Raw genomic sequence first — 25,917 nt, 5'->3', positions numbered from 1 at the left:
AATTTCGTGGTGTATATGCTACGACTAGATACCAACCCAATGAGTTGGATGCTGTCATAGGAACATGGGGAAACTAACACACGCCATGTGTCTTGCCAGCCTTGCCCTGCAGCGAGTGTTTCTCGCCGATGTAGTGAGAGTGAACACGCGACTGGTGCCGAGGGTGGTTGCGGTGGCTTTGCATATGCCTGTGGGGCTGTCAGTATGAAAATAGAAACATCTAGAACAGAAGGAACTTACGTCTTGTACTTGGCAATCATGGACTTGTCCATAGCATCCAAAGTCTCGATAGCAAGTTTGAAGTCCTGGATCAAGTTGTCACATCGGTTCATGCTAAAGTCTTCGCGGATGACAACGCGCATCATCTGCAGCTTCTCGCTATGAGGCGCCATGGTGTAAGCAGGCACGATCCAGCCTCGCTCGCGTAGCTGGTGGGCCACGGCAAATTCATCGTAGACACGACCGTTATTTGTGGGAAGACGCCAGGCCACCAGTGGCAGACCCCGGCCATGTGTCTCACTCAATATGACCATGCCCATCTTTGCAAACTCCGCAGACATGTAGTCGCTTATGCGAGTCAGGTTGGTCATGATTGCACGGTAACCGTGCTTACCCAGGCGGATCAGTTGGTAGTACTGTCCAATTACATGGGAAGCACCCTTAGAGAAGTTCAGAGTAAAGCTGGCCTGGTCAGCTCCAAGGTAGTTGATGTTGAACACCAATTCCTGGGGCAAAAACTCAGGAGAGCGCCAGATGACCCATCCGACACCGGGGTAGACCAGACCATACTTGTGACCGGAGACGTTGATGGAAACCACCTTTTCCAGACGGAAGTCCCACTCAAGCTCAGGGGTGATGAATGGAGCGACAAACCCACCACTAGCTGCATCAACGTGAATGGGGCAGTCGATGTTACGCTCCACTAATATATCGTTGATCGCCTTGATATCCTCGTATTCACCGGTGTAGGTAGTACCCAGGATAGCGCAGATACCGATTGTGTTCTCATCTACCAAATCGACTGCCTCTTTGGGGTCGATCACGAATCGACTTTCAGTGCAGTAGACGTACTTCTCCTCGATATCGAAGTAACGCGCAGCCTTTTCCCAGCAGACCTGGACAGCACTGTTCATCACAATGTTGGGGCGCGACCAATCCTTGCCCTCGGCCTTGCGCTTGTTCTGCCATCGCTTCTTCATAGCTAGTGTTCCCAGCATAATTGCCTCGGAAGACCCAATGGTTGAAGTACCCATAGCATTCTCACTGTTGGGATCAGTGGGAATGTTGAAGAGTCTAGCAATCATATTCACGCATCGGTTCTGGATCTCGGCGGAGTGAGGATATTCCTCGTAATCAATGAAGTTCTTGCTGAAGGATTCGGTCATGATCTCCTCGATCTCATCCTCCATGTACGTGGTGACGAAACTGGCGAGGTTGAGCTTGGGATTACCGTCCAGACTGAGCTCATCCTTGATCATCCGAGCGGCAACCTGGCGAGGCATCTCTCGCTCTGGCATTTCATGCTGAGTCACATGATCGGCGGCAAAGTGAGTGCCGTAGACATTGGTGTCATAGTCACTTATTTCAGGAGGAGGAATGGAGTCAATGTCACGAGTAGAGGGGACCTCATTGTCCTTCTTAATTTTGGCGAGATGGACCATAATTGTGAATAAATGACAAAAGATGAACTACAAAAGATAAAAGACAAATAAAAGAACAAACAGCAGTCAACAATTGAGGAATAGGAGAGGGACGAAGCTGAGAAGTGATAAATAGACAGACAACCCGTTCACGTGCGGGGGCGACATCTAATGACGCAGTGCACGCACCGACTTCATCAGCCCATCACTATACCTCCTCCTCCTCCTCCTTCTTCTACACTTCTTCTACATCGACTTTATTCCTTCCAATGCTATAATCTTTAATTCCTCTACCTAATTTAATCTAATTTCTCCCTTCTACTATGTATCACGTATCAAAACCCTCCAAGACGATCTCGGTGTTGCTAAAGCTTGGTCAAAGCTTGGCAGAGACAAGTGACGATCCCGATGGACCCGGTCTGCCCCCTCTTGTATGGAGACACATGAAATGCGAAGAGGCCCAAGAGTCCACTCAGAGCTTGCTCTGGCGCAAGGTTTCCACTTTGGCGAATTGATAGTAGAAGTCTAAGCACTTCGGGTTGAGAAGTGTCCCCGATGGCTTAATGATTTTTCCCGAAACAATCTGCTTCACAGGAAGTTCCACCTTCTTGAGGTTGACTGTGGTCTGTGATGATATACGTGGGTCAGTCCCGATTTAAAAGGTCTCGTTTTGGTTACAAAAGTACATACCGGGATTTCGGGTGTCTCGAACGTGAACATCGGCACATGGCGGGGGCTCAGCTCTGTACGGATCGCGCTTTTCACTCGTGCAACCAAGTCCGGCGTAAACGCTACCCCTGGTTTCAGGAGCAAAAAGAGCATGACTCGCTCGTCTATATCTGTTGGTCGTCGCTGACCAACACATATGGAGTCAACAATCTCTTTCGAAAATTGACCCTCGAGTACCCGATAGATCTCGGCCGATCCAAACCGCACACCCGATGGGTTGAGGACCCCATCGGCGCGTCCGTGAAACATGATCTGTTTTGTGATTGGATGGATGGAAACGAAGTCGCCATGTGTCCACACACCTGTAGAGAATTAGTGACCATACAAACAGGCACATGAAGAGGGGAAGAGGGGGTGGGCCCACTATCGAATCTCCCAAAATACGCATCGTGGTACTTCTTGCCGCCCTCGTCACCCCACAACATGGTGGGCATGTTGGGAAAAGCAGACGTGGCGACTAATTCGCCCGGAATACCCTCCTCCACAGGCTCACCCTTGATTCCGTCGCCCCCTCAATTGTTGAATCGTAAACCTCCACGGGAATACCTAGACTGCATCCGGCACATCCGCCAACATACAGGGGGGCAAGAGGGTTGCCGATTCCAAAACATCCTGCGATATCAGTGCCGCCAGAAATATTATTCAGGCGAACATGGGATGGGAACCCTTCATCGTAGAACCACTCAAACAATGCATCCCGCAGCACCATACCAGTGCTTGTAACAACCTGTAAAGAGCTGAGGTCAACTTTCTCACGGGGCTTGATCTTGGCCTGCTGTAACTCATGCAGCCACCGGGGTGATATTCCAAGATGGGTCACCCTGTAATTGATTAGCCTGAACTTATACAACGTAGAATGCTATCAGAGGAAGACTTACTTCTCCTGGGCTGCAAGATCAACCAAAGCAGTGATGCCAGGAATAAATGGGCTTCCATCATATAGCACCACCCGCGCACCAAAGAGCAAAGTCTGTACGGCACACATATACATAATCCATCCAGTGGTTGTGTATTGCAAGGCGACAGAATCAGGCCCGAACTCGGTATGCAATATGCCCTCCTTCATGGAGTTTAGAAGCACACCACCCACAGAATGGACGATACACTTCGGCTGCCCTGTCGTGCCAGACGAGTAAACCACCAAGAAAGGATCACGGAATCCAACTCTTTCAAATTCAAGTTTCTCGTTGCCGCCCGCCTTTGCGAGATACTCCGCCAGAGTCTTAGTCCTAGGAATGGAGCTGATATCCGCCGGCCGCGAAGAGAATCGAGGTAGTACGATGACCCCATCGAATTCAGTATCAGACTCCATGCCTTGAACAATTTCCCCAATCTTCGGTCGCAAGTCAATGTTCTTCCCACTGTAAACAGCCAAGTCGTCCATAAACAGCCAACGAGGCTTGATCTGAAGCAGTCTATCCAGAATACCCTTAGTACCCATATCCGTAGAACTGGACGAGAAGATAGCTCCCAGAGCCGTGGACGCCAGGAACACAAGAAGCGTATCAATGCTATTTGCTGCACAGAGAGCAATACGATCACCCCGAACAACCCCATGGGCCTTCATAGCCTGGACCAGCGTTCCAGTCCGTCGTCGGAGCTCACCCCACGTAAGATGGACAACTTCATGCGCCGCGCCTTCTCGCACTTCGCTCACGGCAATCTTGTCGTCTTCCTTGTCTGTTTTGTCGCCAGCAACGCGCGAGAAAAGTAAGTTTTCGGCGAAGTTCAGACGTACGCCGGTGAACCATTCTGGCACGCTGTCCATCCGAGCGCATTCATCGACTACCTTGGTGTAGGAGCCCTCGTGGATCAGTTGGAAGTATTTCCAGCAGAATTCCCAGAATGCCGAACGGTTCTTGACTGAATACAGGTACATCTCATGGAAAGACTGTGGGGGAAGTTAGACAATATAGTAGTTATCCTTTACATGGGCTATCTTCACTCACGTCGAACTTGCGTCCGGTGGATTTCTCTAGGTCTTGCTGGAAGTGACCCATCTGGGTCGACTCTGGGGCTGGATGTTCCCATATCTTACGTGGAAGGGATGTCATTTTGAAGAACTCGAGTAGAAATATGGGAGGAATGTAGAATTTCTCTGAATCCCATCCTCCAGTTTTATATGCCTTCGAAGCTTACCGAGGCACAAGACGGGTAACCTGCGGGAACCCCGCTTGTATGGGATCTACCCGTAGACATGACTGGATCCTATTCTTATTCTGTACCCATGTTGAACATCTACAGATCATAATCATCTTTATCGTTCAATTTGAGGTGAATTTATTTAACTCGGAGCAACATAGGAATCAGCTTAGTTCTTGCTTTACATAGCACGCCGACCAAGAACTAGTTAAAGTAGCGTTTCAATACCACCATGACGCCGAATGGTCCATGTTTCTCTAATGACCCCTGAATGTGACTCCTCACGGATGCCCGGATGAGGAATATCCAATCCACTATATTGTATGTTGTACATAACTAGAAACTTTCCAGTCAACACTGAACGCAACGCCTCTGCAAGGACCAGAACCATGGCGTCGAAGCAAACAAGGCCACTTTGTGACATAAAGCCATATCAGAGCTAGTGAGTCGGCTTCGCTACCTGGCATCAGACTAGTCACCCCCTTCATCAGGGTACCGGGTGTCATAAGTTGGTGTCCTTGATGTTGTCTTGCCTCGGTTTTTTTTTTGTATTTCATTTGCAACCCATCATGAGGAGGGAGGTGGTGAAACCGGGGTCTGCGAAAATGATGAGCTTGAGTGTAGGGCGATGATACAAAAATGCTAATTCGCCAGGAAAAGGTAGAGAGACGATCAAGTTATTCATCTGGAACTAGCTACGCATTGACGCCTGACTAGCGGTGTACATCAGACAACATGCCCAAACCCAACAAGTCTGAAATGATCCAATACCCAACTCCTTAATTATACATTACAAGACCCCCAGGACACAAATAATAAGCACTATAATTCTGATTCTGATATATAATTTGAACTGGTGTATCATCAAAGCCTGACAAAAGAAAGAAAAAAAAAAACAAAAGGAAAAACAAAAGCCCAAGGCAACCTGAGGTCGCCGACAAGCCCCCACACCCCCAACTAGCGTGCAGCGTATATCATACACCGGCTCTCTCACTCCCCACAGAGATTAATTTACTCATTTGAACTTCCGCTTCAACCAGGACATGAACCCGCCCTTCTTCTTCTCGACCTGCTCTGCTAAGGGCTCAGATGTCTTCTGGGTCTCTGGCTGGGCCTTGCCAGATTCCTCCTTGACAGGTTCTGCCTTGGTCTGGGGCTTGGGCGCCTCAGCCTTAGGCAGGGGCTCCTCGCCACGCTTCAGGGCAGCTTCAGGCTTCTTGGGCTCAGTCTCCTTGGCGGCGACTGTGGCGGCAGCCGGGGGAGCGGCCTTATCGCCCTTGGAAGAGAGAATGGCAGCGTTCGCGGCGGCGATCGCTACGGGAGAGGAGGTAGGCTTGCCGGTGCCGGTCTGAGTAGGAGTGCTCTTGGGGGCGGACTCGACAGGGATCTTCTCCTCGACAGCCTTAGGTGCCTCAACCTTCTCCTCTACGGCCTTAGGTGCCTCAGCGACCACGGGAGTCTCAGCGACCTTCTTCTCCTCAGCAACCACAGGAGTCTCGACCTTCTCCTCGGCAACCTTGGGTGTCTCAACAGCCTTAGGTGCCTCGGCAGCCACGGGAGTCTCAGCGGCCTTCTCCTCAACAACCTTGGGTGTCTCAGCAACCACAGGAGTCTCAGCAGCCTTAGGTTCCTCGGCCTGAACAGGCACAGGCTCAGGGGTTGTGAACGCAGCAGTGGAAGCGGGTCCAGCACCGGCCAATGTCTCAACCGTCTTCTTGTCCTCCGCCACGCTAGCGCCAAGCGGCTCCTCATCGGTCTTGGGCATCTTGTGGGGTTTCAGGTTCTCCTCATTGTTGAAGATGGGATTCTCATACGGGCGCTTGGTGTGGGCAGCATCGGGCTCGACGGGAGCGGCGATAGGAACGGGCGCAACGACAGCAGGGACGTCGGTCGATTCCGCGGTCTTGGGGCGCTCAGCCAATGTCTCAGAAACACCGGTCGTGGCGATCGAGGGAACGGGCTCCTTAGTGGTCGTCTCCGGGAGGATAGCTGCAGATTTCCGGGTTAGTTGAAATCCTTGTCGCATTTTAAGCTAACACGCGTCATACCAGTGCCTGCGGCAGCGCCACCTTCCAATTCGCCCAGTAGGCCGGCCTTGGAGGCCCGCGCCTTCTCCACGGCTTCTTCCACTGAACCCTTGTTCTCTGTCGCGAGAGCCTCCTCGGCCTTCACAGCCTCCTTGGTCTCCACTTCCTTGGTCTCCGCCACAGCTGGGATCTCAGTTGCGGGGGCCTCGGTCGCCGGGGTGGGCTCAGCGACGGTCTCGGTAGGCTGTGTCGCAGTTTCAGTCCGGCCTTCGGTTTGGTTGGTCTCGTCGACGGTTTCGTGATCGGGTTCACTAAATCAATTAGGTGATGTGGCATAAAGTTGAATTTTTTTTTCAACTTACATCACATCCTTGACGTTGTCTACAACGGCAGCGGCGGGCTTGCTGCCCTTCTTGTTCTTCTTTCCTGCTTTCTTGGCCATTGTTGAGATTGAAGTGATTCTGGGCTGGTCAGAAGATGAAAGATGGAGATATATAAATCAACTTACGATAGTAGTGAAGTGTAGGAAGGAAGAAGTCAAGTAAGGGGATGACGCGGTATGTTCTCGTCTCTAGGGTTTCTTGGATCCGTGGTGAGGACAGTTCTGGAACACCCAACTATTTTTTTCTTTTTATTTTTGGGGGCTTCTTTATTTTCAACTTCTTATTCGATTTTATTATTAGATTCAAATGCATTCAAATATAAAATTAAAAGACTTGAATTCATTCTATTTATCTTTGTCTCTCTTTTTTTTGGGGCATATTTACTGTACATTCCTCCGCATGCGATGTCTCTTTCATAGTTCCCTGGTCGTGTGAGCTTGGGCCAGCCCTAATGTCTGCATCGGGTAAATAGGGTTGTGCCTTGCACAACTAGGGGCCCGTCCAGGGGCAACAAGTAGGGTGATCAGGGCCAAGGGGCTCATGATCTGGGGAAGGATGCAAAGCCTAACACAAGTATATTCCATGAGTTACTCACTGGACATTCTTCGAGAAAGGGCAATTGCATCATGGCTGAAACAGTTAACTAACTAATGTAGTTAGGTGATCAAAGACAAAAATAGTAACGTTATGTTGTACACTCCGTACATAATCGTGGCACCGCTGTTGGTAGGCCCCACTCAACGATAATTTGTCCTATTCACCATGTATTAAAACGAATAGGGAGCTCACCAGGTCACTACCTAGGTATGTTGTAGTTGGTTACTACAACATAGTAACTAACTAGGCCTACGAAGATGAGCAGCGTCTCAGTCTCTCCACAGAGCTGCACATAGCCGGAACTGCTTCGCTTGGACTATCAATGCGACCGCGGGATGGTGACCAGCTTGTGTTGTTCAGGTCAAGAGTTGAGCTTGACGGATCTACACAGAAGGGAGGCCAGAGGGTCTGCACCAAAACTTGCATCATGACAGACCCGTAGTTCCAGTTTCCCCAACTATCATAATACGACTTCGCTATCTTGGGACCATACAATGGCCCATTATTCTGAAGTTTTACGATCAGAAACATCATAAGGTGGGTAATACTATGAAGGTTCGCCCGAGTATCGCACCCTCTCTAGTCCGCCTCTGGGTGGCAAGTTTATTGAGCCTCTCCAGGAGCCATATACGTCGTCAGAGGGCAGTGAGAACGCCCGAAACAAAGCTGGGAAATCAAGGGGGTCTTACTTGCAAAGAACAATAGTGATTGGTTCGTTTTTATCTCCATTCTCCGCCTTAGAGTAGCATATCGGTTGGATGTATAATGGTAACATTTAAGTGCTTTCAGTGTTAGTACACCCGAGAGATTCCCCGCAGACATATAATTTTAGCTACAATGAATTCTTTCATTGGGTCCATAGGCAGAGATATAGTCATAAATTGGATCTGCACCTTTTTGGTAAGCATCCTGTTAGCCGCGCGCTGTATGAAACTCTATGTTGCTTGCATTGGGTCAAGTGGTCACTATGCGTGAAGAAGCCGCTGATCGATTTTCGGATTTTGTATCACTATCAGCCGATAATCCAGCCAGCACCAGTCGAACCTAACGGGCATCCTTCATCTTCTTTCCGACAACCCAGTAGTAACTATTAGCTAATGATTATTGTTTTGATGAGACGTCGTTCTCGGCGTATCGCTTGGTTTATACCTCTAGTGAATCAGTAAGCGCCCTCCTAATAATAGGCTAGGAGCTGTGCTTAAATTCTAGATACAAGCTACATTACAAGCAGAACCAATTGTCATATATCTAGATTCCGACGCATTAAGTAGGATCTAGAATCCATAAATACTTACATTTTCCACCTCCACCAGAAGACCTTCATCAAAGACCTTTTGATTGTCTTTCTTACCCAGTACCTCCAAATGTATTGAAGTAAACGCTTCATAATAATGTCACGTGCTTTTTCAACTGCGTTACGCTAGCTCAAAAAGCTTGGCTGGCTTCTCAACGGGACTACTTAGGACACCGCCTGGGCTCAAGGCTATGCAGAAAGCGCCATAGATGCCGTCCCACAATTAGCCGATAAAGTTGACACTGGCACCGTGCAGTAAGCATCATCTTTCATGTACATTGAATATGTCTGACAGATTATCAGGGGAAATCCTCATGCGACACTGAAAACCGACGATCCTTTCTATGCATCCATCATATTGCAAAAAGGGCCTATTCGTGTCACGTCCGCGCACGTGTATCCTGATGGTACCGTTGTCTTCTCCAAAAGTGCCTACGGCGAAGTGAAGCTTGCACGTGAAATACTGGTACTGTTAGAAGCAGCATGCAGCGATAACTTGGCTTACTAACATCGGCCATCCCTCCAAGCGTCTCCACTCACGCTGGACTAAAAACACCCTTTGTCGTCATCACCTTCCCGTCGGCGCCGGAGATATCCGATCTTTGTTATCCCTATAAAAATTAATCTTTCTCGCAAAACGTGCGCTTTTCAAGCATCTCCATTTCTTCTTCACAGCACATCTTGAGAAAGTGCGAACGCCTCCACGCCAGCTCCGCGAGCGATGAATCAATTCGCGAAGCGCACAATACTCTCTATCGCAAGGAAGCCAATATGGCGCCTGCCTCCAATATCCGGCCCCCCATTCCTCAGCATGAACTTGTGGATGAGGAGATCTGTCCAGAATACGATCCCAGGCTCATTTATCCAGCTAGCCCCGGAGACATTCTTGCTAGTCATTATCAATTATTGGTCAAGATTGGTTGGGGAACTCGGTCGACAGTTTGGCTAGCTCGAGACATTACGAGGTTTGAACAATTTTGCTTACCATGTAACTAAGCTAATCGATCAAGATTTCAGTGGCAGTCAGAACGAACGGTCGCGTTGAAAATAATAAACTCCCACCATGATCGCGAAGCGTACCATGAGAGGGACATCGAGGAACACATTGCGCGACAAAATCCATCTCACCGCGGCCATTTGATTTTACGATGTTGCCTTGAGAGTTTCGATGTGAAGGGTATTAACGGGAACCACCTGTGCTTGGTCTATGAACCGATGCGAGAACCTCTCTGGGTTCTTCAACGCCGTTTCGTTGACCAGAGGCTTCCTTTGCCGATCGCAAAGGCATATATCTTTTTCCTCCTGGTTGGCCTTGACCACCTCCACTCGGACTGCGCAGTGGTTCATACAGGCAAGTAAATTTTCGCACTTTATTGCTTTGGATCTTGGGTCTAATGTTTTAAACTTCTCTCAGACTTGAAGCTAGAGAATATCCTGATGAATTTTGAAAACGAAAATGTTCTTCCCTCGTTTGTCAAACGACATACTCATGACCTACCTATGGAATGCAAAGTCAATCCGACAACAGGCCGCATTCTCTACCGTTGCCATAACGATTTTGGGGCTCTTGACTGGAGAGAGTTAAAAAATATGGTGCCTAGAATCGCTGATTTTGGACTGTCGACACGCCTTGCCCACCCGTCCGTGGTGGATGATATAGAAAGAGGGAAATTAGGTATATATCCTATACAGCCGGACCACTACCGTGCGCCGGAGGTAATTCTCGGCTGTGGTTGGGATTTCAGTGCGGATATCTGGAATTTCGGTGTCATGGTACATAATTTATTCCTTCATTCTCAAACCCCCTTAAAAAAGCTAATCCTCAGCATGTTGCTTAAAACGTGAGCTTTATGCACCAAGCTGACTTTGTCTTCAATCAGATGTGGAATATTCTTGAACGCACAGAATTATTTGAGCAGGTTCATGATACGCATGGCCGATACGACGCCAAGTCACATCTGGCAGAAATGATCGCACTACTGGGCCCCCCCAAAAGAATTGATAGTCAAGGAGATTTACATGGCACAACACCATTGGCCTCAAGCTGTTTGTAATGAGTCCGGCATTCTCTGTAGGAATGCTCGAGAATACTTCGGTGGTCCTTTCTTTGATGGAGAAGGTTAGTTGTTAATCACACAAAGATTTGCTCCTTTCGCTAACTCATTCAGGCCAATTCCTTCACCCAGATTTGGTACCCACTCGGAGTTTAGAAGGTACAATGCCGTCCTTAGAAGAGGAAGAGAGAGAGACCTTCTTGTCTTTCATTCGCGGAATGCTTACTTGGCTCCCGGAGGAGAGAAAAACCGCTCGTCAATTAATGAGTCATCCTTTTCTTCAATTAAAGAGTGGCTGAGATTTGAGTGAGGTACATGCTTTGCTTACGGATTGAGACATTTTTACCATTGGATATTTGGGACAGGGCGCATCACCTGCAGTCACCAGGGAAGCAAGCCAGGATAGAACAGAGCAGCGATCACAACCAGGCAGCCCCGGAGAAGTGGGTCAAGGATGAGGCACTAGGACAAGGAATTGGCGAGGTGGTAAATTATCGAATCGAGGAGAGAAGGATCGAGGGGAACAGACAGAATAATCCATTTGAAGAACGAGTAGACTATGTATGAAGGCTGAGTGAATACCCGTGAACGAATAATCTGTACCGTATTGCTCTTTCAAAAATGCTCGTCGACCTCGGCGTGCTCTAGGTTTTCCTCCATGAACCTATCTCCTTTGTCCGGTGTAGTTCTTCTTTGTTAAATGTGGTATTCCGAGGCTTCTTGGCCGGGTTCTGCGGCGGTGGCGAGGTTTTTGTTCTTTGTTATCCGGCGTTCGGCGTGCCAAGTGCGAGGTTTTTTGTCGAGTACGAGGTTCTTTGTGACTACAGGTTTATTTAAACGCTGTTTTTGCCCCCTTTTCGAGGGAGCATGCCGTTATGCTCTTCTTCTACGACATGGCTTTGAACAATGGGACCACGAATTGGGGTTTTAACCCTGCACCTACGACTCCCGCGGAGGCATGGTGTATGCGATGCGTTAATTCGATCGGGAAGATTCCTGGAGGCTGTGTCAACTCCCCAACTGGCAATAAATGTGATTACTACTAGGTCAATCTTCAGGCCTATATCATGGTAAACACATTTCCCTCCTACGTATCTTCTTCTGACGTTGTCTAGGTGGACCCCGGTCTTGACAATGTGGCGAACGCCGTTATAATGGCACCGAATATCCCGGCTCGGAACGCTGCTCGGAGAACCTTCATAAGTGCTCGCAATGCCCTCTGTTCTCAAATTAACCGAGGACTTGCGCTGGCTCTCCATCAAACCATTCTTTCCACACTTCGAACATCGTCGGCGGCGGGGGCGGCGGGGGCGGTGGTAGTGGTACAGGTGGCGGTGGTCGTGCAACTCGAACAACAAAAGCCGAACAGAGGGCATTGCGAGCACTTATGAAGGTTCTCCGAGCAGCGTTCCGAGCCGGGATATTCGGTGCCATTATAACGGCATTCGCCACATTGTCAAGACGGGGGTCTACCTAGACAACGTCAGAAGAAGATGCGCAGGAGGGAAATGTGTTTACCATGATATAGACCTGACGATTGACCTGGCAGTAATCACATAAATAGGCGTCCAGATTATTCGGAACCAATACGTTTCCCATCAAAGACAAGCGAGGGTCACGTTTGATAGGGAAAAATATCAGTATGTGAAAGTGTTGAGGCCACTATAGAGTTGTGGGCCAGAAAGTGGGGAGAGGATCTGCCGACTAACTCTGGGGTTGATGCCTGAGACACAAACATTGCGGCCTTAGGCCACCACCACAACAACTACTTTTGTCTTGTTTGATATTACAGGGCGCTGGGTCTAATGCCACCAGGGACAATGGGTTGACAGCCGATCATTCCGTTATGGGGAAGCCCCTGACCAAGGTCAAATGTAACGCTTTCTAGGCTTCCATTTTCCGGGGCACCTGACTAAATTTTGAGACGCATCCAGGCTAAGGATCTGGCTGCTAGTCTACCCGATTGGGCTGTCTTGGTGTCAGGATCGGTGTATGAGCTTATACAATACTACTTTTTTTGCCGATCCTTCTGGTGCATTTGTCATAGCCCACTGGCACCCGGGCACCATGGCCAACGGGGACGTCTTTCTTGTACGAGTAATTCGCTCGACGATACCCTGTTGGTTGGTCTCCTTTCGTTGATCGTGTCCTTTGTTTCCTATTTCCCTCTGGCCCGCATCAATCGTTCAAGATGCGACCAGTGTGGCCTTTTCTTGTCATTTGCGTCATTTTCCAACGGGTTTGCGCCCCCAGCTACTCGAGGGGAGTTGCTGGACCCCGCTTTGGGGGAGTGTAATGGGACTCGGGGGGCGGGCCGATCCTATGCTATGGGGTGCGCCCAATAGTATGTGCATGTCTACTCCTTGGGGGTTAGCACCCGGGGTTTCCGTATGCACTGTGTAGTATACAGAATTGGGCAGTGAGGCGGCTGCTGCGAAGGCGTACTGATCCTCGGTGCATAATATTGGCCTGTCGGTCTATGGAAGCCACCGCCCTTATTGGTTCTTAGCTCGTGTTGTTTGCCTTGTGGATCCTAATGTCAACTTCATGTTCACAGGCCATGGACTCCTCAAGAACAGTCATCCTATCTGCTCTATGACAAAAGCTGAACTCATGTCACAACCCTTCCCTTTATATTCTTTGCGCTTATACGGAAAGTTAGCTTGATATGGGGGACCGATAACAGTCGAAGCCTTAGCAAGCAAGGAGCACCGATTATGCAATACCTTTTATCATCAAAATTGAGTCAGTCCACGGTGTGACGGCTGACTGCATAATAGATAGCCCTAGGAGCAAAAGCAAACCAAGGCTGCGTCCTAGAGCTTGCTAGGCGACCACAATCTGCTACTATCCAATGGAGATGTCATGCTAATGAAACGTCGCTACGACGGCGTACTAGTGAGCGTGTCACTCCGTCTCTTCTTACATGCATGATGCGCCCTAACTCACATGTAGGTGTTCTCGTACTCTCAGCCGTGGTGACCGTATTGTCCAAAAGTAGAAGAATGTCTCCTCCGACTCTCCGGTCCTGTCTTTATATAAGTCATGGAAGGGCGCTCCCATACACCTGGACATCGACAAAATCGTTTCCTCTAAACACTATCAAACTCCTCAACATGAAGCCCACTCAGTTCGCAGTCCTCATCACCAGTGTCCTTGGCACCGTTGCCATGGCCAATCCCGTTGCCGGCCCTGAGCCGAACCCGGTCGAGTTGGCTTCCCGCGCCAAGTACACCATTAAGTGCGACGGGGGGTTGCACCCCGACGCTCGTTGCACCAACGGGAAGAAGAAAGATGGCTGTCGATGTGACAGCAAGGGAACTTATCTTTGTGACCCTTCGTCTCTCGCGAAGTCGGGCGGCCAGTGTGCCAAGTGTGGCTGCCACGCATAGTAGTGAGTATTGTTTCTGTGTATAATACCCATTGTCTGTATGACGGCTTGAGATGGAAATCCTAACTTGGTCTCCTTAGGAAATGCGGCATCATGTAACTTTGCCACCGGATGGAAGTGAAATGGGGAATGGGTGTCTATCCTTACTTGCAAGTGACTACTAGTTCGACAAACACAATCATACAGTCTTTACAATACATCCGATTGGCCATCGTGAAATAATACATCGAGTCCTATGTAATATGTAATTCAGAATGTGATCTTCTTAATTTACGCCAATAGTTAGTTAGTTAACTAGTTAGATGATACCCCTACATGTACCATAGCGAACAAAGAGCCTCCACGTAGAAGCTGAGCACCCATGTCAAGGATGTGAGTGGCTATGAGTTGATTATAATGCTGCCTGCCAAAGAGCCGGCTTTCCCCCACTCCCTTCTTGCACCCAACCCTCTTAGAATGCTACCCCTTCCCGGCTTGCATGGCATAATCAGGCTTCCTGCATATACCCAACTATTTCCACGCACCCTGTCGCATATAAAAGCATCCTTGTCGCACATCTCTCACTTTCCATCCACATCCTCACAACAAGACTTTCCATCCAAATCTTCACAACATAAGACAAAGCCCATCAAAGGAGTACACTATCATACTAAACCTACGCTGAAACTCAATACTCAAGACATTTTATCCCAATTCTTCTCTACTATGTCCTCGACCCATCCCCTGGAGTTCCACGCCCCTGGGTGGCATGATGAGGAACGAACACCAGTTGTGGATGGCAAGTATTGTGATCGCGCTACCGGCGAGATCAAACTTGCATCCGATGGCGATCATCAGGAGTCTATGGGCCCACCCGCGGTCGATATCATCATTCGGAGTCAGCATATTGACACCGTCAAGTGCACCTACCGTGCATCACGGCCATTTCCTATGGAGACTCTCCTGTGTCATATCATGAAGGTAGTTGGGGATAGAAAACTGGAGCTGGATTCGGTCATTGCGACAACATATGCAATTCGGATCACCCTAGCACACGAACTGACGCCCGACCAGTTCAGTGAGATTGCCCTCAATATGGCGAACGGGGTCTGGGACCAGGTTGATTGAGGAATTGGTCCAGAAATACAATTCTGCTCTTGTATTGGAAACTTGCTGTTCCTGATCTACATTCGAGATATGGGAACTATGACTATGTATCTGAATTCAAGTCACTTCCTTTTACGAATACAAACTACATCCCTCAGGACCATACCTCCTTACCATGTATCATCGCCCACTGAAGTCGTATAAGCTCATGTTGTCTTTCATATTTTTAAGTATGCTGCTCTGATTGCTGCCTTCTCGTCTTGGTAAGTCCCATTCACCACGTATCGGTAATACGGCCAACAATCTCCTGCGTCACCTTTCGCGCGCCAAAAGTTACCAATTGATGTCGGACATAGGGATGATTCGATATTGAAAGTTAAATAAGTCTTCTTCAGAACAGAATGTATTCTAAGCCAGGTTCTGGCGGTACCAATCCTGCACAGCTGCTTCAATATACGTACGGAATTTTGCCTGTTCCTTGGGGGTGCAAATGATTCCACAACAATCTTCACAATGCTCTCAGCATCAACCAATCGGATCCCATCCTGCCGAATTTCTTTCAATTCCTCATTCGTGGGAAAAGTATAATATCCGCTTGCTTCAGTCTTCTGGGCTGTTCTTGATAGCTCCTTTCCTCTGGCAATAGTATCGAATGCATCCATCGCCATGGCCACTCCTATCTCACAAACATCTCCCATGAACGCGAGCATCGACTTCGAATAGTCTATAGGATGCTTGCGGATTTCAATTACATCCCCCGAGTCCCAGTTCTCGTCGATGGCATGAAGGGAATATCCGAAGTATGTTTCCTTGTTTTTCATAGCCCGGACAGTCGTCATGACTCCGCGATAAGCAGGAAGCACCCCAGGGTGGAGATTGAGTAAAAATCGAGGCTTTGAGAAGTAGCGAATGATGTCCGATTTGAAGCGCTGGTAGCACCGGATTGATAAACCAATGCTGATGTGGTGTCTGGCAAGTGTCTGGATGAAGGACATCTTGTTGACGTTGGGTACCTCTTCAACAAGAACTCCGTATGTGGTCCGGATTTGGTCCACTGTTCTTTTTGTGGCACCTTCGACGGTCCCATCTTTGAAGTAAGGCCGAACGTACTGCTGTAGCAATTCTCGTTCAAAAAAGGCCAGCTCTCGGAGATCAAATGAAATAGTGCTGCTGCTGCCCTTGTGTTTGGGCAGGTAGACGAAAGGGACATGACCGGCAGCGAGAATTTGAGGGACTAGACTGCTAACCATGAGGTGCGATAAAAGATCCGACCCACAGAAGATTGCCACATGCAATGATTGCACACTAGGGTTCTGCGTCAAACTGTAGGAGATCCGAGCAGCATGGGCCGCAATCCGGTCGATGGCACTCACATACAAATGTGTGCCACTAGTGAGGGACCCGATTGCGAAAAGCCCCGGTGAAGCCCTCAAGCCATCAAAGTCGACGGCTATTCCACCATTAGGATGAGCCGTGATAAGGTTGTTCTTTAGTGCGGACTGGAGAAGGGGCGAGTGGATGCGCTCTAGTCTGCATTCTTGGCCAGTGGCCTCAATTACGTACGGGGCCTCGACAATGCCAGCGGAAGTCTGTGCTTTGAACGTGCCGTCCCATTTCACCGAATCTCCTTGGAGGACTTGTAGTTGGGAGGTTTCCAGCATCCTGAGTACCTTCTGTGCATTTTGCACGGGCATTCCATGACGGAACCTCATCCAGACACTATGGTATTTCTCCATGAATAGCTGTTGGCTCGTTGGAGACAAACAATTCCAGTATCGCTCAATGACTGGAGCCGTTCCTCGTAGGACTGCCTGCCACTGGACTTGACCGGTGAGAGCAGCCTTGATATCATGTCGTATCTGGTTCACTGGGCATAAATCATCTAGAATCCAGCTCCAGTCACCGTTTGTGGCTTGTGACAGCTCATCCATTAAGCCACTCATCACCTGAAGAAGGCTATCATGAGGATCGAATTCAATCTGTTTTGCAAGCTCATATAATGCATAACGACGTGGATAGGTAGTCTGGTCCCCTTGGACTTTAGGCAGACGACCACTACGTGAAATCATAGTGATAGTGCCTTGGTGGCCGTTGTCGGAGAGGTATGTGGCAGCATCCACGGCAGACAATCGCGAGCCCACGATAATGACCGAAGATTCAGGTGGGATGGCTTTTAGCTGGGGCAGGGGCCATGGGCGCTGAAAGAATCCGGGCAGGTTGATGAGATGGGAATTAAAAACTGAGGTGAAATTCCCCAGAGCTAAGACAACGACCGGCGACACGAGGCGTGTCCCATTTCCAAGTGTCAAGGAAAAGGTGCCATCATCCCCTTTGTCGATCCCTTTGGCCTCATCATGAACAACAGTAACCATTAATCCAGTGTGCTGAGCTGCGTCCATTGCTTGGACCCAGGTAGCTTGAAGGTAATCCCCGTAGTTTTGCCGCGAGGGAAAATCGCCTTCTTTGGAAGATGTTCGCCATTGGGAAAAATGGCGCGGCTGGTCGAGGTATATGCCCATTGTATCGGTATGCATGTTCAATATCGTACCAGTACAGGCGTCTGAGTAGGCCAGACCCGGACCAAGGATTTTGTTCTTTTCCAACACGATAACTCTTCCAAACTGGCTGCCGCTTTTAGCCCTCTCAATCAATTGGAGGAGTACTGCAAGGCCGCTCGCACCACCTCCCACCACAACTATGTTGGGTGGGGAAAAGGACGAAGACGAAGAGGCAGGGCTTTGAGATAATATTTGAACCATTGTGAATGAAGTGGGCAAAGAAATCCTGATGGACTGTTCCTCGGGAAATGAGACTCAGACATATCCACCATTTTTATATCTCAATACTACTTAGTTACGAAGTATGAAAAGGGAAAATAACCGACGGAGGCCGCGAATACGGAGTACCTTTTTTGGCCTATACAGATTCCACAATAGAGCACTTGCAGGGCCAAGATGATGTGATCGTCTCGACAAGAGTCGAAGAACTATATAAATATATAGTGATCCCCACACATTTATGCAGTCAGCTCATCAATACTACCCTTTCATGTAAGATCCCGTGCGGGATATGAGTAGCTTCAAGGAGGAGGGTTGGAAAAAGAAAAAAGAAGCCTAAAATTAATTGGTATTAAGCTTTTCCCACCAATGATGGGCAATAATCGTCACAAAAGAGTAGATCCGTCATATAGGGCTCATGCAGGTTAGCGGAAGAAGCGGAGATATTTGCAGCCAGCCTAGATTTCCTTGTAACGACGAGTTTCTCTTACTTAATGCTAAAGACATGAAATTGTAAGTGGCAATCCACAATTTTCCGGCAATAGACATTCTCCTCAGATTACAGGGCTTAGTGTCAAGGATAGATAGTACGCCGTTGAGACAGCAGAAGAAGTTTCTTACCCAAATTGGATGCAAGGACTAGTACTTAGGATTGTTCTTATCAATATATAAATGAATACAAATCCAGCCGTGTCCCTTTGCTTGACTGATTCCTCTCTTCCAATATATTGCTACCCAATTGTCTATTGCGTTATTCGTTGTTGAGGATCCTTGACAAGGACATTGTCAGCCTTACGAATCATTATGCGTACTCCTCTTGGTGAAACAGTCCTCCCAGAAAGGCTAGCCAAGAGTATGTATGATCAGCTTTCTGACAGGATTCTGAAATTCCCGAAACGTCTCTGTCTCGCGGGCGTCTTAGCTAGCGACGACGCCGGCTCGCACCAATACGCAGAATGGACCCGAGAAACCTGTCAGACTGTGTAAGTGATATAAATTTAGGCATCTAAAATCAGAATTTTCTCCAACTTACAAATGCTTAGTGGCGTGGACTTTTGTCTCATACGTTTGTCGCCTGGAAACGTGGCAACGTACATCAAGGCGCTCAACGTGAATCCCTGTATCCACGGCATCATCGTGTATTATCCGGTATTTGGAGACTCGAGAGACGAGGAGCTGAAAAATATCGTCAATCATGCGAAGGACGTTGAAGCTCTCAACCGCCAGCCCTCGCTCCAATTCCCCGAAGTCACAGAGGGTCCAGAGCAGACCCGTTTGGCGCCCACACTAGTGCCATGCACGGCAAGGGCCGTCGAGTTTATGCTACGTCATATTGGAATCTACGATCAGAGACTCCCCGCAAAGCAACAACTAAGGAAGTGGGAGATCTGTATCATTAACCGATCTGATGTCGTGGGACTCCCCCTTGCCCGTTTGCTGGCGGGCCAGGGTGCCCGTATCTACAGTGTCGACATCACAGGAGTTCAGCTCTTTCATCTAGATAGTACACCATATGGAGTGGATAAGGTGCAAAGTGTGGCCACCCAATGGACTCTGCAAGACGCCGTGAGGATGTCTGGCGTGATCATCTCGGCGGTCCCACACTCTGCGTTCAAGGTGGACACGAAATGGCTTCGAAGCGGGGTAATCTGCGTCAACCTTTCTTCATGCAAGGTATGCAAGGCTCATCCAACACTCCTTCTTACGTGGACTGAAGATCCTAATCAATGGTGCAGAATTTTAAGCCAGACGTCCTTGAAATTGCCTCCAAATTCGTGCCGCGTGTTGGAAACCTGACTATTGCTGCTTTGCTAAATAATCTCCTTAATTGTGTAAATTGATATTGAAGCAAAGACAATATAGTGCGTATTTGCTATAAAGCGATGCGCTGGAATGGTTTATTTTCATGACATATCACGGACTCTCGGAACTCCTCCGCTTCGAAGTAGATCAAATCTTGGCCTTTATGATCGTCCCGGTTTTCAACAAACGAGCGGTCACGAGGATCACAGCACCCAGAATAAACGACAATCCTCCCCAAATCTGGGCACCGATGTAACCATGCGACCTTGCAATAAGAGCGCCGCCAAGAGGTGGACCCGTTAAGCAGGCGAAGCTGACAACGGTGAACCCCATGCCGATGCGGGTCCCGGTCTTGCTTAGATCAGGTGTCAGGCTGGAGAGTGTCGAAGGCCAGAGGCCTTGCACACCATTGGAGAATATGCCATATAAGACAGCAAAAACATAGAGCCCTGCGGTTGAGTCCACTGCAGCCCAACAAAACATCATCACACTAGCTCCAATACTTAGAGGGATAATGACGTTTAGAGGCCCAAAATAGCGATCCGCTAGGTAAGCAGGGATGAGCCGGCCGAGAATCCCTGCACCGTTGGTCACGATGATCAGTGTGGTTGAGTCTGAGTAGGTCAAGCCTAGAACGGTACGACCAAAGGCCCCGATATAGTAGAATGCGAAGTAAAGCCCCCAGAAGTTTAAGAACATGCCGAGGATAAACAGAACATAGGTAGGTTCCTTAAAAGAGGCCCAATCGATCAATGGACCCGATCTTCGCGGGGGCAGTCGCGGCTGGAGTAGCAACGTGGTAGGTATACTTGTCGCTACCATCACAAAGCCTAGCACTCGTACCGTCCACCCGAATCCAATCATAGGCATAAGAGTCCTCACCAAACCCGGGAAGAGCATACCGCCGGTCCCGCTCCCGACGAGACCAAATGCCAAGGCAAATACTCTGCGACTAGAGAAGTACGTGGCGACAAGGCCCATCACGGGGCAAAATTGAAGACCACTACCAAGGCCAGTGCAGACCCCTTGAGCGAGAAAAAGCTGCCAATACCGGGTGGCAAGGGAAGTCATGAAGACCCCGAGCAACTGTAAGACTACCCCGACGTAGTACACATGGTGGAAGTAACCGGCGTCCAAGGCACGGCCGGAGAAAGTCCCGACGAAGAAAATGAGAAAAACTTGCACAGATCCCACCCACGAGATAGCCGATGGGGAAACGCCGAGTTCAGATTGGTAGTATGCTTGGAATACGCCAAAGCTGGCGATATAGCCCCAAGTATTGAATGCTACCAGATGGCCCATCACGGCCTGCGTCCAGGCTTTCACACCCCCATCTGGCGGTGGAGAGACCACCGGCGACGGCGACGGCGACGGTGATAGACTCTCTTGCATTTTCGATTCCGTATTATTTCCGTTCATCGGGAATTCATCGGGAATGCCAAGCAGGCTGGGATAGTATCAAAGTTGACGCAGATTGATTGATCAAGGGAAAAGGGGCATAAAAGAAAAGAGGGAACGGTCTGCACGCTGCATTGGCGGGTGCTCGATTTGTTAGGCTGGTACTAGTATGTTTGTTAATTGCATTAGGCAGCACACTTGGGCCTTGGCAGAGGGTCTCGACACAATCCGGGGCTCCCCTCCAGGGCTTGACTGATCGCTTACAAACGTTCTGAGAGATCATCTCCAACTCTACTCTTGAGTTGTGCGAATTGGATTCAATGAAAGCAATGATTCGGAGTAGTTCCGAGCCGGATCATACAACATGAAGCCCCGCTTCATGTTGTATGCCCGGTCATCCCTTCCAAGGTTGGTTATTTCAATAAATACTAAGCAACGGGTGATCGTCAGGCTGAATGGGGGCAGTTGCAGGATTTGAAACTTGAGAGAGGTACTTTTGTAAGACCCCCGACCAATCAGGAACCTCGCTCATTCCCTTGACTAATGACCCTTGATCGTTTTTTCTCCGGACTCCGAACGGGTTCCAGTTGAGGGGAAACTAGCAAAATCCTGGGGCATAGGGCTGGAGACCTTCTCAGCCTATACTCCGTAGCAGTACGGAGTATAGGGCCAGGTTTCAAACACCCTTTTACTAGGGGATCTTGCTGCCTGATGTCTTAATTAGCACCGCCCTCTACACCGCTCTATACAGTGTATTGTATGTAAATCATCATGGGAATTGTTGCTCGCACCTGCTTGAGTATTAATATTACCGCCTTCTTGATCGGGTGCGATACTGAATTCGGCCATACTTTTCTGCCACCATATAATTCTGGTTTATATACAACATAGTGACAAAAAAAACGTATATTCTGCCTGATTTCTTTTCTACCTTAGTATTTATACGTTATTACATGCATCTCCAACAGCGAAATCTCAAACAATGCCATAAACTATGATGTCATCAATATAATCTTCACATTAAAACAATATGAAAATAAATATACAAAACAGGACTTGAGTAGATAAATAGAACAAAAAGGAAAGGAAAAGGGAAAAAAAGAATTGACCGACGCAGGGATCGAACCTGCAATCTCTTGATTCGTAGTCAAGCGCCTTGCCATTGGGCCAGCCGGCCGTGTTCCTATGTAAATTTGGCCAAGATGTGCATTATTAATCAAGACCACCGCCACAGACAGCCATAAAGCGGCAAAAGCGTGCCGAGTGGAGGCAAGGCTTTGAAAGTTCCACTCCGATTCCGGTTTATTCCTTTCTCAACCCATTTTATGACAATTCGGTGATAATTCGTGACACATTGGTTTTTTATAATGATGTAACCGTGAGGCTCACCGAGTTTCTGGAAGCCTTCGTTGCATTCTTTGGACGCCACTGACATCTCCATCATTTATCACTTCTATTACTATTAGTTAGTTATACAATTTACAATATTATACTTGGTTTATGACACACTACCAATATGACTCTGTTGGCTACCACTATCCGTCTACTGGTAACAGTGACATTGCAATTTCTTGGCCCAGACTCGGCCGGTTCTCGGGTCATTTTTCTCGGGGATTGGATTTTGACGGGGTTGCCGATATATAATCGAATCAACAATAGTATTATACGAAGTAGGGGATATTCTAATATTGAAGTTCAACATCCAATATCATATACCAAAACAAAATGAATAAGATGAATAAGATGAGAGATGATAATATCTACTCTGTATATTTGTATACAACAGTTGTATGTTGTAATTACTCTCGCACAGACAAGTGGATTTCCATTTTGCCCCAATACCCTCACCGGATATGGACCGGAGACGCTTCTGGGGAACCCGGACATCCATCCCACCTGGGCTTATCTCTCTCTCTCTCTTGCCGTCGCATCCACGTTGACTATAATTCCCGCATTTCCCCCTTCTCTTTTTTTTTCTTTTTTTTAATTCCTTCTTTCTACTTTCCTGTAATTTCCTCTCCCTCTCTATATATCATAGAATGATTATAGAATGATTACACGGTTCCTGAACCAAAAACCCCGCTATTCGTGCTTGCACACCCACCGCGTCCGTTCCCAATCCGGGAGTGGTATGCACTGAGAGGCATTTTCCCCAGGAACCGCCCGCATTGATCTCTGAACTTCTTGAATTTGAATCTTGAATATCCCAGTTCACAATTCTTTTTCTTTCCAATATGACGTTCCGCGAGAAGGTCAAGCGGGTGTTCCGCTCCTCTAAAAATGACGGAAAGCCCAAGATTGAATATTATAGACGACACGAGTGTCCCCCTTCGAAATTTCGTGGTCCTTTCGATCGTGCCCACCAGAAGAGTCTAGCCGCTTGGTCCTTCCAGGGTGCGATGGTCGAAAGAACTCGTTCATTTGAAATCTCCGTTTCGCCCTGTGCCACGTATGAGGGTTCGGGCGGTTACTCCGGTCCATCCGATTCTGACAACTCGGTGTCTCCGGATGATGTCGATCCAGGTACGCATTCCCAGCCCGAATCAAAATACTCAACCCTGTCCAAGGAAATTAATTCTAACGGTTTTTTTTCTTCTCAATAGCCTCCTCCCATCAAGAGGCCCCTGCTGAATCATCGCCACGCGGCCCCGACTCCGGCTCTCAGTCCTCCACCGTCGTCGACCCCTCCAGCTATAATGGTTCAATGATGACCCTGATAAACGAGGGCTCTATCTACGAGATCCCAGAAGATCCAAAGGACCCCAAGTTCTTCCTCAAGGAGTCCATCCGCTACTCTTCACCCCTCGTCCACGCCATCTCGCCCGCTATGACCCCTTGCGTTATGTCCGCCCGAAAGGACCTCCCTTTCGCCCCCGAGGATCTTACCCGCGCCTTGATTGCCGTCCAGGTCTGCGCTTGAGTCATCTATCCCTGATAGCCAGCCTACTTTCTTCACATCCAGGAGATTGTTCCCTTTTTTTTTCGAATCATCCCTTCCATTCCTCAAGACTCGATGTCTTTTATTTATTCAACCTTTTTTTTTTTTTTTTTTTGCTCCTTTACCACGGTCGGGCATCAATATCTCGATATCACTCTCAAGTATTGATGTCCACCTGAACTCTCCTCGCGGACCGTGTCACTCCTCGCTAGATGCCGAGGACCTCCGGTCAGCGATGGTCTTTCTCACACATTTGTCATGCATTTGCATCTAAGCGTATACCCGTTAAGGATTTTGCTGTTTGTTCTTATTTTTTGTTGCTGGGGTCCGCTGGTTTGCTTTGATTTTAAACTATCAACCCTGGCCTCGTGAGCCATTGCTCTTATCACGATATACACGTTACGAATGTCTCTCTTAGATGGTCTAGAGAAAATTAAACCGTTGCTTCTAATAACCTTGTGGGTCTTTGACTTAAACTATAAAACTGCAAAATGTACCTAGGTAATCTAATTCAAATGGGAACAACGCACGATCTATATAGATCGCTCTAGAACCCAATTCTTCCAGTTCCAAGGTTGTTCTCGAAGAATCTCCCCCGCTAAGCCAAGCCTTATTCCCCGCGCCAAGATCGCATATCGTTCTATTGCGGTAATGATTCGTACGATCAGCTCCAATAGGCTTTTCAGTGACTACAGTGTCCGTGCAAATACCAAATGTGATGGCCCTAGTCGTGTTATGGTTAGATAACTTTGTTGTGAGGTTGTGAGGATGTTTTAGTGTTGACTTGATATTGATTTAGGCTACGGGTACTTAACTATACTACATAGTGCATATGCATTCAAACGTGACTAAGTCCAAATTAACAGTTAGGGAACAAATCAACCTTTATACAATGCCTTATTTGTCGCCCTATACCTAGGTATGTGTCGACCCGGATCACCAAAATCCGGGTAATGGAGTCCGGGGCACGGGGCGACCCGTTCACGGATTTCGAGGTTTACCTGTCGCTGAAAACAGACGGTCAAGGTTTCCAGGTTGCTAATTGGCTTCTACTCTTGTATTAAGTTCATAGGGCTGGAGAGATTGAACTTAATCAAGAACGTCATGATCGAAAACATCAATAATTAGGGGTTTCCGACTCTACACGTCACAAAGACCAATCTCGTTCATAGTTTTATGGCATTTTCAGGTTTCTTTGCTCCTCCTTGCAAGGCAGAAGGCAGAAGCAACTTACTGGTTCTGTTTTTCAATGCTACTTACATACGTAGTCGAGTTTTCAAATTACATCATCTTCTACCATGCATTCGGAAAGGTGGGACATGTTCCTTACGGCAGAAATCTACATTTCCCAAAGCAGGATAGAACAAAAGACCTCTGTTTATCTGTTATCATTCAAAATCCTCAAATAAGCAATCAGCCTTTTGGTATTAGTCCTTATATTGCAGTATGAATATAAAGGGTACATACTAACCATGACCTACATCCACTCTACTTCAGATATCCTTCTGCCCAGGCTACACAAAGCAATCAAGGGTCCTCTTATAGGTTCATATGTATTGTTGGTGATATCTACTCTCAGGCTAGAAAGCCAAGCTTACATTATATTTGTCTAAATGCTTTCCCAGTCTCGAATGTAAATGCAGTGTATATATTCATCA

The 25,917-nt window shown here is 48.1% G+C and overlaps 13 protein-coding genes across 13 annotated transcripts; 7 read left to right on the top strand and 6 right to left on the bottom strand.

Annotated features, from left to right (window-relative positions):
* Window positions 1–73: 73 nt before the first annotated feature.
* On the bottom strand, window positions 74–1,661 carry N7516_002031 (glutamate decarboxylase; the record flags this gene model as incomplete). Its single annotated transcript, XM_057214751.1, has 2 exons — window positions 74–188; window positions 241–1,661. 2 exons carry the CDS (start codon window positions 1,659–1,661, stop codon window positions 74–76), a joined length of 1,536 nt encoding a protein of 511 aa, XP_057076634.1.
* A 451-nt stretch (window positions 1,662–2,112) lies between these two features.
* N7516_002030 (acetoacetyl-CoA synthase) lies at window positions 2,113–4,423 on the bottom strand (the record flags this gene model as incomplete). The annotated part of the gene is made up of 6 exons (XM_057214750.1): window positions 2,113–2,265; window positions 2,331–2,671; window positions 2,734–2,880; window positions 2,934–3,190; window positions 3,248–4,260; window positions 4,319–4,423. The coding sequence occupies 6 exons, from the start codon at window positions 4,421–4,423 to the stop codon at window positions 2,113–2,115; spliced, it is 2,016 nt and encodes a 671-aa protein (XP_057076633.1).
* Window positions 4,424–5,526: 1,103 nt separating this feature from the next.
* Window positions 5,527–6,980, bottom strand: N7516_002029 (uncharacterized protein; the record flags this gene model as incomplete). The annotated part of the gene is made up of 3 exons (XM_057214749.1): window positions 5,527–6,500; window positions 6,560–6,849; window positions 6,901–6,980. The coding sequence occupies 3 exons, from the start codon at window positions 6,978–6,980 to the stop codon at window positions 5,527–5,529; spliced, it is 1,344 nt and encodes a 447-aa protein (XP_057076632.1).
* A 628-nt stretch (window positions 6,981–7,608) lies between these two features.
* N7516_002028 (uncharacterized protein) lies at window positions 7,609–7,960 on the top strand (the record flags this gene model as incomplete). The annotated part of the gene is made up of 2 exons (XM_057214748.1): window positions 7,609–7,647; window positions 7,766–7,960. 2 exons carry the CDS (start codon window positions 7,609–7,611, stop codon window positions 7,958–7,960), a joined length of 234 nt encoding a protein of 77 aa, XP_057076631.1.
* Window positions 7,961–8,981: 1,021 nt separating this feature from the next.
* Window positions 8,982–9,320, top strand: N7516_002027 (uncharacterized protein; the record flags this gene model as incomplete). The annotated part of the gene is made up of 2 exons (XM_057214747.1): window positions 8,982–9,067; window positions 9,116–9,320. Coding segments are annotated over 2 exons (291 nt in total), but the record flags the coding sequence as incomplete, so codon positions are not given.
* A 263-nt stretch (window positions 9,321–9,583) lies between these two features.
* On the top strand, window positions 9,584–10,171 carry N7516_002026 (putative serine/threonine protein kinase; the record flags this gene model as incomplete). Its single annotated transcript, XM_057214746.1, has 2 exons — window positions 9,584–9,777; window positions 9,823–10,171. The coding sequence occupies 2 exons, from the start codon at window positions 9,584–9,586 to the stop codon at window positions 10,169–10,171; spliced, it is 543 nt and encodes a 180-aa protein (XP_057076629.1).
* A 78-nt stretch (window positions 10,172–10,249) lies between these two features.
* N7516_002025 (uncharacterized protein) lies at window positions 10,250–11,165 on the top strand (the record flags this gene model as incomplete). The annotated part of the gene is made up of 4 exons (XM_057214745.1): window positions 10,250–10,653; window positions 10,693–10,763; window positions 10,818–10,931; window positions 10,981–11,165. The coding sequence occupies 4 exons, from the start codon at window positions 10,250–10,252 to the stop codon at window positions 11,163–11,165; spliced, it is 774 nt and encodes a 257-aa protein (XP_057076628.1).
* Window positions 11,166–13,958: 2,793 nt separating this feature from the next.
* N7516_002024 (uncharacterized protein) lies at window positions 13,959–14,290 on the bottom strand (the record flags this gene model as incomplete). The annotated part of the gene is made up of 2 exons (XM_057214744.1): window positions 13,959–14,245; window positions 14,287–14,290. 2 exons carry the CDS (start codon window positions 14,288–14,290, stop codon window positions 13,959–13,961), a joined length of 291 nt encoding a protein of 96 aa, XP_057076627.1.
* A 672-nt stretch (window positions 14,291–14,962) lies between these two features.
* Window positions 14,963–15,364, top strand: N7516_002023 (uncharacterized protein; the record flags this gene model as incomplete). The annotated part of the gene is made up of 1 exon (XM_057214743.1): window positions 14,963–15,364. One exon carries the CDS (start codon window positions 14,963–14,965, stop codon window positions 15,362–15,364), a length of 402 nt encoding a protein of 133 aa, XP_057076626.1.
* A 387-nt stretch (window positions 15,365–15,751) lies between these two features.
* N7516_002022 (FAD-NAD(P)-binding-domain-containing protein) lies at window positions 15,752–18,102 on the bottom strand (the record flags this gene model as incomplete). The annotated part of the gene is made up of 2 exons (XM_057214742.1): window positions 15,752–15,778; window positions 15,805–18,102. The coding sequence occupies 2 exons, from the start codon at window positions 18,100–18,102 to the stop codon at window positions 15,752–15,754; spliced, it is 2,325 nt and encodes a 774-aa protein (XP_057076625.1).
* Window positions 18,103–18,924: 822 nt separating this feature from the next.
* N7516_002021 (bifunctional methylenetetrahydrofolate dehydrogenase/methenyltetrahydrofolate cyclohydrolase) lies at window positions 18,925–19,961 on the top strand (the record flags this gene model as incomplete). Its single annotated transcript, XM_057214741.1, has 3 exons — window positions 18,925–19,103; window positions 19,164–19,794; window positions 19,857–19,961. The coding sequence occupies 3 exons, from the start codon at window positions 18,925–18,927 to the stop codon at window positions 19,959–19,961; spliced, it is 915 nt and encodes a 304-aa protein (XP_057076624.1).
* A 109-nt stretch (window positions 19,962–20,070) lies between these two features.
* Window positions 20,071–21,315, bottom strand: N7516_002020 (Major facilitator superfamily domain general substrate transporter; the record flags this gene model as incomplete). The annotated part of the gene is made up of 1 exon (XM_057214740.1): window positions 20,071–21,315. One exon carries the CDS (start codon window positions 21,313–21,315, stop codon window positions 20,071–20,073), a length of 1,245 nt encoding a protein of 414 aa, XP_057076623.1.
* Window positions 21,316–23,555: 2,240 nt separating this feature from the next.
* N7516_002019 (uncharacterized protein) lies at window positions 23,556–24,241 on the top strand (the record flags this gene model as incomplete). The annotated part of the gene is made up of 2 exons (XM_057214739.1): window positions 23,556–23,844; window positions 23,925–24,241. The coding sequence occupies 2 exons, from the start codon at window positions 23,556–23,558 to the stop codon at window positions 24,239–24,241; spliced, it is 606 nt and encodes a 201-aa protein (XP_057076622.1).
* Between the last annotated feature and the right edge of the window lie 1,676 nt (window positions 24,242–25,917).

Source organism: Penicillium verrucosum (assembly GCF_028828655.1).
Source record: "Penicillium verrucosum strain IBT 35672 chromosome Unknown utg000001l_segment0_segment0, whole genome shotgun sequence".
NCBI lineage: Eukaryota > Fungi > Ascomycota > Eurotiomycetes > Eurotiales > Aspergillaceae > Penicillium > Penicillium verrucosum.
Note: the sequence above shows the minus strand (reverse complement) of the source record. Positions and strands in the feature narration are given on the sequence as shown.